General features: G+C 34.5%; 1 protein-coding gene across 2 annotated transcripts in view; it reads right to left on the bottom strand.

Moving 5' to 3' along the window:
- AKT3 (AKT serine/threonine kinase 3) overlaps window positions 1–12,341 on the bottom strand; it is a 396,602-nt gene that overhangs the window by 128,282 nt on the left and 255,979 nt on the right. For both annotated transcript variants that reach the window (XM_082663744.1, XM_082663743.1), the window contains exons 7-8: window positions 9,596–9,661; window positions 8,154–8,222 (exon numbers count right to left, since the gene is read on the bottom strand). In XM_082663744.1, coding sequence (XP_082519870.1) covers window positions 8,154–8,222; window positions 9,596–9,661 — 135 coding nt within the window. The remainder of the gene's footprint in view (window positions 1–8,153; window positions 8,223–9,595; window positions 9,662–12,341) is intronic.

Below are 12,341 nucleotides of genomic sequence, written 5' to 3'. Positions count from 1 at the left end.
AACACCATACACAAAAAATAAGCTCAAAATGGATTAAAGACCTAAATGTAAGGCCAGAAGCTCTCAAACTCTTAGAGGAAAACATAGGCAGAACACTCTATGACATAAATCACAGCAAGATCCTTTTTGACCCACCTCCTAGAGAAATGGAAATAAAAATAAACAAATGGGACCTAATGAAACTTCAAAGTTTTTGCGCAGCAAAGAAAACCATATACAAGACCAAAAGACAACTCTCAGAATGGGAGAAAATATTTGCAAATGAAGCAACTGACAAAGGATTCATCTCCAAAATTTACAAGCAGCTCATGCAGCTCAATAACAAAAAAACAAACAACCGAATCCAAAAACTGGGGAGAAGACCTAAATAGACATTTCTCCAAAGAAGATATACAGATTGGCAACAAACACATGAAAGAATGCTCAACATCATTAATCATTAGAGAAATGCACATCAAAACTACAATGAGATATCATCTCACACCAGTCAGAATGGCCATCATCAAAAAATCTAGAAACAATAAATGCTGGAGAGGGTGTGGAGAAAAGGGAACACTCTTGCACTGCTGGTGGGAATGTAAATTGGTACAGCCACTATGGAGAATAGTATGGAGGTTCCTTAAAAAGCTACAAATAGAACTACCATATGACCCAGCAATCCCAGTACTGGGCATATTCCCTGAGAAAACCATAATTCAAAAAGAGTCATGTACCAAAGTGTTCATTGCAGCTCTATTTACAATGGCCCAGAGATGGAAACAACCTAAGTGTCCATTATCAGATGAATGGATAAAGAAGATGCGGCACATATATACAATGGAATATTACTCAGCCATAAAAAGAAACGAAATTGAGCTATTTGTAATGAGGTGGATGGGCCTAGAGTCTGTCATACAGAGTGAAGTATGTCAGAAAGAGAAAGACAAATACCGTATGCTAACACATATGTATGGAATTTAAGAAAAAAAATGTCAGGAAGAACCTAGAGGTAAGACAGGTATAAAGACACAGACCTACTAGAGAATGTACTTGAGGATATGGGGAGGGGGAAGGGTAAGCTGTGACAAAGTGAGAGAGTGGCACGGACATATATACACTACCAAACGTAAAATAGATAGCTAGTGGGAAGCAGCCGCATAGCACAGGGAGATCAGCTCGGTGCTTTGTGACCACCTAGAGGGGTGGGATAGGGAGGGTGGGAGGGAGGAAGACGCAAGAGGGAGGAGATATGGGAACATATGTATATGTATAACTGATTCACTTTGTTATAAAGCAGAAACTAACACACCATTGTAAAGCAATTATACTCCAATAAAGATGTAAAAAAAAATTCCCGAATTTATTTTACCTTTATGTGCTAATGTGAATATTATAATGCATCCTTCTTGTCTTGAGACTTTTGAAAAAGCTTTGGGTGAAAACAATAGAATTCTGATAAAACCTATGTAATATATTAATAACTAAAGTAGTAAAGAATTTAGCTTGTCAGACTCTTGACAACAAATATTTATATATCTATAAATTTAGTAAAATTTAGAAAATCATCACTATGAATATGAAATGATACTTTTAATTTAAAAATCACCCAAGTCACACCTCCACAAATTAGTAAGTAGAACTAGAATGCTGACTGCCGGCACTTCTGTCTCATGTGAATTTAAAATTAGATAATTGAAGACAAAATGCCAGCCAGATAATGAGAATCTGAAATAAGTATGAGAGGATCTCAAGATTGGCATGAAACTGGAAGTCATATGCAAAAAGAAAATGAATTTTATCAAAGGGCTTACTATAGAGTGTACAATGAACTAAAATGTGGACAAGAATATTAAATAATGGAAAGTGTTAGGTTCAGTTGTACCCACATAAAGAATAGAGAAGAATGTGAAAAATTTATTATTTACAAAATCTTTGTAATGATTTTCCTTTCCCCACTAATGAATCTCTTAACCTCCAGGAGATTTCAGCCTGGAGAGGGATTTATAGAGGTTTGGTTTACAGGCCTGAAAGAAATAAGGCTATGAGTAAGATTTTGGGAAAGAGTCCTAAGTAGAGACATTCTAAATCAAACTAAACACCTTAGTCAGTGTTCAGTTTACTTTTTCTCCCCACAATATTTTTCTGCTTCTCATATGAATTTGATAATACTTAAGCTACAAAAAGAGAGTGGCTTGGATATGTCAGCAGCAGTGTGATTGGTCACATTATTAGAGTACTTTTATAATCTCCAGATGCTGACTTACTGTCCACCAACGGTTTCACTGAACTTTCATAACCTTGTTCTACTGAGCTCCAAACCAACCCTTGTATATTCTATACTATAGCCAAGGTACATACCTTGCATCATGCCAGAAAAAAAGAAGAATCCATGGTACTCTGCTTAGAAACTAGTAGTAGATGTCAAATCCAATGAATTCAGTTGCTATCTTTCAGTTGTATATCTTTACTATACTCTTATACTTAATATACTTTCCTTAACTTTTAAGGCTTCTCTTGTCTGGCTCCTTCTATCCAGAATCCTCCTTAGGCTTCTCTCATCACCAACATGTCTGATGTTGGTATCTTCAGGCAACATTCTTAGCCATTTATTTTTCTAACTACACACTGTTCTCACACTGGACATTTCTTCTCTTCCTTCATTTCCGCATTGCTGCTGAAGTCTATTTGTATGTCTGACCTGACTCTCCCACTTCCTTCAGATCCCCATGAGGTAACTCACATACAGGATGATCGACTCAGAACTCATTCCTTTTACTGTGTTTCCTGATTTTACAAACAGCCCAGTATCCACACAATTCCCCAAGCAGCAAATAGGAAACTGTGTGATATTTCCCTTTCTCTCCATTTAGTCATTAAACCCTGGGAATTCTAGTACCTAAACACCATCAGAATTTGTTTCCTTCTCACTAATACTGGCTCAATTAACAACCTTATCATTTTTATGATCGGATTACCAAAACCTTCCAACTTCAGTAGCTTCTAAGTAGTTTCCCTGTATCCAATTTTGTCTTTTCCAATACATGCCTCATACCACTACGAAAGTCTTCTTTGTAAAACATTTCATACAGATGTCCTTCCATGATGCTTCACTGCCTTCAGGATAAAATCTAAATTACTTGGGAGAGATCTGTCCTAACATGACCCTACCTACCTGGTTAGATTCTTCTGGCTTTTCTCTGCAGGACTCTATGCATCATCCATACTGTGCTACATCTAGGGAGATCAGGGAGAGCTTGCATGAGCTCCATCACACTCTAAACATTCTATTTTCTCTGTGTAGGAATGCTCTCCCTCTCATCCTTATTTATGTAACTTACAGTTACATTCAAGACTTAGCTTAGCAACTACTTTAAGAAGTGTTTCCTACCCTGGCATTCTCCTCCTTCCTTTTGGATTGATTCAAATAGGCATTCTCTGTATCCCACAGCAACCAGTGTTTTCATAGCAATAATGACACTGCATATGTATATTTTCCTGTCTGTCTCTCCAATTAGATACTCATCTTCTAAAGTAAAGTACCATAATTTCCTTATTTCTACATCCTCTGAGTTCCAACTCATAGTAGTTACTCATTAAATATTTAATAGGCAAATGGACTATAATGGAGTGGGTTCTAAAGTTAACACATAGATTATGAGGTATAACCAAAATCATCCTTGGAAATTCCTTAGGAAGGTACTACACTGAAGACCAATATACTGTCTCAATATAGTTAAGCTCAGCAGTTTTTCCTCTAGCATTGAAATAATATAGTTTCTTTAGATGAACACCTCTACTTACAATGCACTTAATGACAATGTTTTATAAAAACTACGTATTTTTAAGCACTAGAATTTATATCCCATGAAACTCTAAGGATGGCAAGTAGAAACTGACGTGGAATAAAAGAATAGCAAATTTCTCTCTCATCTTCAGGTCACTCTGAATATACTCAGCAAGTGGAATGGCAGAATCACCATTTCCTTCTTTCCTTCCCTTCCACTCTCCTTCCTCCCCTCCCTCTCTCCCTCCTTCCCTCCTTCCTTCCTATCTATCTATGTTATCTCTTGCTGGGCCTATTTCTTTGAATTCATATAAATTAAATAAAATTATTATATGACTCCATTGTACTGATACGCCTATAAGCAGCCACTGTTGATTTTTCACAACCAGTATTTCTCTCATAATCTACTTCCACCAAGATTATGTAGTGCTTTAAACAATATTGGCAAATGCAGGGATAATAACAAGCATGGCCATGAGCATGCTAAACTCCTGTGCGGTCTATCAGGCTGAAAGAAGTCCAGATAGTCACAAAAATGTGAAGAAAGTATAAGAAAAGAAATGTCTCAGCTGTTGATCTTATGCTTCAAAATAAACATTCCAGAACATAGGCTAAAAGAATACTATTGCTAATTAAAAATCAACAGACAATAAATATGAATTGAGTGAAAACTTAGCTAGTTATAATTAACTTCAATGGGTCCACTAAAGAAGCCTATCTCTGGGCAAACACTGGAGAGAAAGAGATTTGAGGATGCTGCCATTTGGGTGAGTACTATCAATTTACCAGAGCTTACTTTTCAACAGGCTAGTATTCTCTGCTCAAGTTTCCTAGATACCACACAGACATTCCACATTTGGGAAACTCATGGTGTATCAATAAGTGTTGGTATGGATTGTTTGTATGAATTTGTAGATTTCTGTACTTTAATTCTCTCTACTTCAATCTTATTTCAAAAACGTAAGTTCTACATTTAGTAGTTTTTCTACAGCAATTGAGTTTTCTGCATTTCTAGGAAGCATCCCTGAGCAGAATAATGGCATGGTGAACCTAAAGCAAAACCAAAATAAAATAAGTCACCATAAGCATATACTGAATATAGATTTCCTTCTCAGATAAGTTTAATAGGTGAAATAATCCCATCACTAAAGAAAACCATCTGGCTAGTCTGAAAATATGCTTTTGTGTAAAAAAAAAATTTTTTTAACAGTCATCAATTGATTAAGCACCGAAGTACTCTAGGTTTAGAATAAAAGTGCAGGTGCCACCTAGCTCCCTCTACTAAGCTTCTAGGCAGCTTCCCTTCATCCCACCATCCAAAATTCTTCTTTCTTTCCTGTGAAGTCCCATGGTCCTTAATCTATGCTTCTGATAAAAGTGATAATTATCACTTTACACTTAGTATAAATTTTGTACCTAATCTTCCCCACTAGATCATAAACTCTTTGAGGGTAAAAGTTATGTTTAATTGAGATTTGTATGCCCCATAGTATCTACCAGCGTGCCCTGCTCATAATAAATATGTACTTTATAAATACACTCAAAGATACTTCCTCCTGAAAAAACATTTTCAGCTTTTTTTCTAAAGTAAACTATATACCATATTACTTTCTATTTTTCTTCCTATTTCTCAGCAGTTCCTAGTTTACCACTTTTGCTAACTTCTTTCATCCCTGTTCCCTAAGGGAATCTGTTCATCTATTCACTTATTTACTCATTCAAAACATCCAATAAATATTTGAAGGTGCCAGAGTTATACCAGTAAGTCCCTTAGGGAGCTCTGAGTCTAGTAGGAAAGATAGACAAGTAAATACATAATTATAAAACAATGTGCTAATTTTTGTAATAGATGCAAACACATGATACTGTCTAAGAGTACTTCTGCAATTTAAGAGTGCTTCTCCAAGATTTTGCCTGCAGTTTATCATTTCCCTACGTAATATTGTCTCCCCTGGTCATCCATCCATCCATCCCTCCATCCATCTGCCTGCCTATCTTCCTTCCTTCAATTTTAATACACAAAATACAAAAGCTGCACAAGAATAAATAAGTGAAAAATAAGTTGTCCTCCCATCTTTTCCCCAGTGACTCAGCTTGCCTTCCCAAAGGTAAGCAATAATGTCCAGTACATAATTTCAGAGATACTCAATGTATACACATATATATGGTCTTACTTTAACACAATAGAAGCATACTTTATATTCCGTCTGCACCTTGTTTTTCTTATTTCATAACATATCTTAGAAATTGCCTTGTCTCAGCCCATATTGGGCTACCTCATTCTTTTTAATGGATATAAAGTATTTCACTGCGTGGATGTAACACTGATTAAGCAGTCTCCTTACTGAATGCTCATTTAAGGTACTACAATATACAATAGTGCAATGAATATATTTATCCATATATTATTCTGTGGTATATTTGTGAGTATGTTTGTAGGATAAATTCCTGGAAATGAAATTGCTGGGTCCCAGAATACGTGCTCTTTTAATTTTGATAGATACTAACATAGAAGTTTCACCAATTTCATTTCCCACAAAATAGGAAATATCCACTTCCATAACTTAAGTTACAGTCTTTATGGGAATGGCTCCCAAATCTGTATCCATATTCTGACCCTTTATTTATTCTCTGTGATATCTCCACATATGTTTTTCTTAGAACCTTAGGAAAAAGCTTTCCAAACCCAAATTTATAATTTTACCCTTAACACATTCTTCATAAACTCACTGTATATATTAATTTTCCTGATCCCAACCAAAAGTCACTTTTGATATGTCTTTTTTTAAAATAAATGTATTAATTTTATTTATTTATTTTTGGCTGTGTTGGGTCTTTGCTGCTGCACGTGGGCTTTCTCTAGTTGTTGCAAGCCAGGGCTACTCTTCGTTGTGGTGCACATGCTTCTTATTGCGGTGACTTCTCCTGTTGCAGTGCACGGGCTCTAAGCGCGTAAGCTTCAATAGCTGTGGCATGAGGGCTCAGTAGTTGTGGTGCACGGGCTTAGTTGCTCTGCGGCATGTGGGATCTTCCCGGAACAGGGTTTGAACCCGTGTCCCCTACGCTGGCAGGCGGATTCTTAACCACTGCACCAGCAGAGAAGTCCCATGCCTGGGCTATTATAATCTAACTACTCAACTTCTTCCTCTGTGCTTGCCTACCAGTGATTCTGCTCATATCATCCTCTCTGCCTGAAATATCCTCTCAAATCAGTTCCCCTGATGAAATCTCATTAAGCCTACCCTAAATACTAGATCATCCATAACACATTTTCTTTTATGAATTTATTAACACTTAGGTCTTTCACTATATAATAATACACTTATAAGATAAATTTAAAGCTCTTTCACTATATATTCTAATTTGTAATACAGTTATAAGATAAATTATAAATTCTTAACACATTTGGATAAACTCACACTGCCAAGGCACTCAAAATGTGTTTACCAAATGAACGAATGAATTTTTTGCAATGGACTAATTCCTATAAGTCTGATAATTCTATAGGGGAAAATATTGTATAAGGGATATTTTCTTCTTCCTTCCTTCCCTCCTTCCTTCCTCCCTCCCTCCCTCTCTTTCCCTCCCTTCTTTGTTTCTTTCTTTTCCTCCCTCCCTCACCCTCTCTTTTCTTCCATTCCTCCTTCCCTCTCTTCCTTCCCTCCTTTCAGATAATAAGACTATTTTAAGGTCTGTGAGATACAAGCCCTTATTTAATAATTAAACTTATTTCAGAACACTCACAATGTGAAATATTTCCAGTTAACTAGTGCAGTTAATTACATTTTTCCTCCACATTGATTTTGATCAAATATAGGGAGGAGAAAGGATAAAGAATAAAGCAATAGGTGAAATATACTACTAAAATGATTGAATTTCCCTTCAAAACTACAAAATTCCTTAAAAATCCCTTACATACAGTCAAAGTTACTCTAACTACTATGTAGAAGAAGGCAGAACTCAACCACAATGTGCCTATGGCCTATTGTTAAACAGAGTTTAAAATGCACAAAATAATTTTTCATAAGTTTCACAAATCTTTAGGAAGAACTATGTAAAGCATCATAAACCCTCTATTTCTGGTTTTCAAAATTAAAAACTATGATTTTAAAAATCATATCTGTAGTAACATTTTTTTGCATTTAAAAAATTTAGAAAAAAGAGTATGATTAAACGTTCCTATACATAGAAGTCATTGTAAAAAATAAATGATCCTTATATTTCATTAGAAAATTATTCAGCTCCCATTTACTAAAATAGTAGAAAGAGCTATACAAATCCCTATCAAGAAGTAGAGAACTATTACATTATAACTTGTATTGTAAATAAGTTTTAAAAAATAACAATACTACCATGCAAATGCAAGTGCTGGTTATACTTCTTGACTCACCTCTCCCCCATTAACATATTCCATCACAAAACACAAACGGTCTTTTGTCTGGAAGGAATATTTCAAGGACTTGAAATGAAAAAGAAAAAATGTTATATTATAATCCTACATTCTTACAACGGTGTCAAAAAGAGAATACTTAGAAACAGTAAGCATGATTGATAAAATGAATTGTTTTTGTTCCTTAAGAGTGTATTTATTCCCTTAAGAATGCTTAAGTAAAAGTTTATGAGAAATATAAAACAAATTTTGTGAAGATCAGCAATGAGTATTATTTGGGGAAAATTAGAATTATGATTTTTATTAAAAATAAACTTAGTAATTGTTATGAGCACTTCTCAATCTACTATGTCATCTACTTGAAACTGTATTGGTCCCTAAAGTTCTTATCCATGAGACCTTAAAAGTAAGGCCTACAAATTACTTCAGGGAAAGTCTTAGGAGTACAGTTATAGTGGTTATACTTGGGTTTCTAATATAGTTTCAGTATCACTTCTTGCATAGAGGTCGCATTACATGACCCAATCCAATAGAGTTGTTTCAGATAATCTTATAGGTTATAAAGATATTAAAACTTTAGAGCCAACTATCTTAATACTTTGAAAAATAAACACACAACAATGTAACAAAGTAGGTCTATGTATCTGGTGATACCTCTGAAAAAACCTACTAAATGATCCTAAATCTTTAAAAGTTTCTCCTTTTGAAAGTCTGTTATTTTTTTTTTTTAATTTTTTTGCGGTACGCGGGCCTCTCACTGTTGTGGCCTCTCCCGTTGCGGAGCACAGCCTCCGGACGCGCAGGCTCAGCGGCCATGGCTCACGGGCCCAGCCGCTCTGCGGCCTGTGGGATCTTCCTGGACCGGGGCATGAACCCGTGTCCCCTGCATCGGCAGGCAGACTCTCAACCACTGCGCCACCAGGGGAGCCCTGAAAGTCTGTGATTTTTAATCTTAATACACTTCATTGGAACCAGGAACACACAGAAACTTTGCAAATTATGCCTCTATTACAAGCAATCTAAACGGGACTAAAAAAAAAATCAGTCTGTTTCAAAATAACTAAGTTATATGTATTTAAGTCACAGTTTATACTTTATCTAATGAAGAAAATGTACCATGACTTATCCTATTTTAAACTTAAATGCTATCTTTAAATTTATTTTTAAATGTATTTGCTCTATTTTTTTTAAGGCAGTGAAAGTTATGGGAAGAAAAAGAAATCTCAAAAAACTCATGGGTATATAACGAGAGGACTACAAATGCATGCATATTGTAAACTTAATCCATACATTCTAATAATTTCCCCCAAACTGACTTATCTACAAAGAAAATGTCATACCTAAATAAATGTTATTTAAAATGTAATTTTTCATAGCTTAGATTCTATAATAAAACTCCCTTAAATATAAAATGTTATAACATCTTTCCTCTAAGCACTTACTGTTAAAAAGGGATGTCTAGTGTTCTTTAATACTCTGCTTTCAGTTAAAGTGTGTGCCACTTCATCCTACAAAAGAAAAAGGCAAACCTTTAATATATGTTCTGAGCACAAATAATATAAAAATTTTGCTATTTCTCTAAGACCAGAAGAGGTAAACACAGACACAGAAAAAGATTTTAAAACACATGCTCCCTTTATTGCTAAGCTTCTCTTCCACCAAAAAAAAAAATCAAATTAGTGATTTAAATCAGATGGCTATAATGTATAAACTCATATAAATTCAGTCATACTTAAAGTATAGCAATAATGATATAATAATCAGCAAAAATTATCAGGGACACAGAAAATGAAATAGTAAGCCTTTCCCCTTGAAGAGAATGCCTTATAAGTTAACAGCTAGGCATGGAGTAGTTAATATTTCCATGTCTGTATTACATTGTATTCAGGGGGATTTAAAGGATATATTTCATTAAAGATCATAGAATTTGTTGCAAGTCTTCTACCTAAAAGAAAAATCAGTTATTGAAAAGGGGGACACAGTACCTGTATAAGATTTAATTCTTAAAAAAAAGAGATTTAATTCTAAATTATACATTTTAGAAATAAAAACAGAGTATAAAAGCTGTATATTTTTGCTTGTGGCTTTTTTAGCATGCTTCTTTTTTTTTAAAAAAAAAGGTCACAGCCTATTCTAGGTGACACTTTTTAAATCTGCATATATTTCAAACCAAAAATACACTAAGAGTGTATTTCCCCAATCTTGTACATAAATTTCATCTTGACATCAAAAGTGAACTAGGAAAGATTTCCTCAACATATGGAGAACTGGAAAAATGTTTCATATTTTAAAAATAACACTATCTTAAAGAATGAAAGGAAAGGAAGACAACTGCTGAAACTAACACAGCATCTCTGGTCTCTGCTGCTGCCAAGATCCTGAACAAGGCCCTTACTGGATCAATTTCTTAATATTGCTGGCAAATCACAGTTAGGTTATAAGTAAGACAAGGGAACATTAGGACACTGCATTATATTTATTATTTTTATAAAAGCATCTGACCTTAGTTAGACTTAGCAGATAAATGAGCAATAGACTGATCAAAGATGCTAAAATCCAAAACCCATTCCAAGAGGGAGAGACCAATTCTGTCTGAACAGAAAGTAAAGTGTAATGACATAGTATTTAAAACCAGTGAAATAAAGTATGGGTAAGAAAGCATTCCAGTCTTATTTGTTTAATAAGAACCAGAATTAAGTGCTCAAACAGTATGAAAGTCCCTGTCATATCATACTATAACTTCTAAATTAATTAAAGTAATACCAAATATCTTAATACAAAATAAATAAGCAGAAATGACACCATAACTAAGTTCTGTGCCCACAGTGCCTAGCATAATGATTAACATACAGTAGGTACTTATTAATATTTGTTGAACTTAGCTATTTATCATAGGAATGAATTCCAAGATGTCAAATGTGTGGGACTTCACTCATTCAATCATTTATTCCTTCAATAGATATGAAACAAATATATTCTGGGTATTGTTCTACCCATTGAAGACAGGGCAACTGAACAACACAGACCAAAGTCCTGCCCTCATGGAGCTTTCATTCCAGTTAGTCAGACGGTGGTCAGTATTAATGGAAAAAATAAAAAAGAGAAGTGGATACTGCAGTTTATGAGAATCATATAATGAATGTAAAATACAAGATTAAGGATTATACAGTGGCTATTTTGAGATATAGAACTGAATTCAATGATTAAAAAACCAAATCCTCGATATGCATTTACTTAATGTTAAGACAGTGCAAGCATAAAGTGGTTTAAAAAAAAGATATGATTCTTTTGCTCATGGAGTTCACATGCTAGTGGACAAGACATAACAAATTTGTAAATATCCAATTTAAGAAATAATTACGAATTCTGATAAGTGATCTGATTTTCTTAAGGGAAAACTGGGGTATCTACTATAGTAAATGGGATAATGAAGGAAAATCAATGCTACTGGAAGATCATAGGTTGGGTAATGTGATGGTGTAGGCGATGGAGGATCAGAGGCCCACAGCTGATTTCTGTTTTTGAGTTTGCTCAGCCTCCTCTGAGAAGGACAGCAAAAACAGGAGGGATCAATCAGGAGACAACTGCAGTACAAGAGTGAAATGAGGATGGCCTGGATGACAGGAACAGCAGGAACAAGAAAAAATGTTTGGAGTATTTTTGAGATATAAAATTAATAGTAAAAAACTAACAGCTATATGCTTCCAACAAGAGGGTAAAGCAGAAGAAATATTTCTTTATATGCAGTCAGAAAGAGATTCACAGAAGACATAACATTTTCCTATTATACTTCAGGATTTTAAGGGATTTGAGGCAGTGAACTAGGAAAAGACTTAAAGAAAGGTAAGTATGAAACCAGAAAAGATATTCTAGTACTTCAGAAAATATTTCTGGCAGATATTTCATTCTATTTTGTTGAAACAAATTCATTATATGTAACAGTTGTTTTTCTAAATCACTTCGTAAGTTTCATGAAAGATTATATTTTTTCTAAATTCTATGATCTGCCTAATCACATTAAAGGAGCCAAGTAAAGATGTAGGTAGGCAAAAGCTAAAAACAATATTTCTTTGTTGTAAGAATGATACCAGAATTAATACCATGTACATATCTTTCATGTATTAAAATGTATTTTCTACCATATTTTTACATCTGATCAAATTAGAATTTCCCCCTTAATGCAAATTT

Source organism: Grampus griseus, assembly GCF_964374135.1.
Source record: "Grampus griseus genome assembly, chromosome: 1".
NCBI lineage: Eukaryota > Metazoa > Chordata > Mammalia > Artiodactyla > Delphinidae > Grampus > Grampus griseus.
The sequence above is the reverse complement of the archived record's forward strand: the minus strand, read 5'-3'. Positions and strand labels throughout refer to the sequence as shown.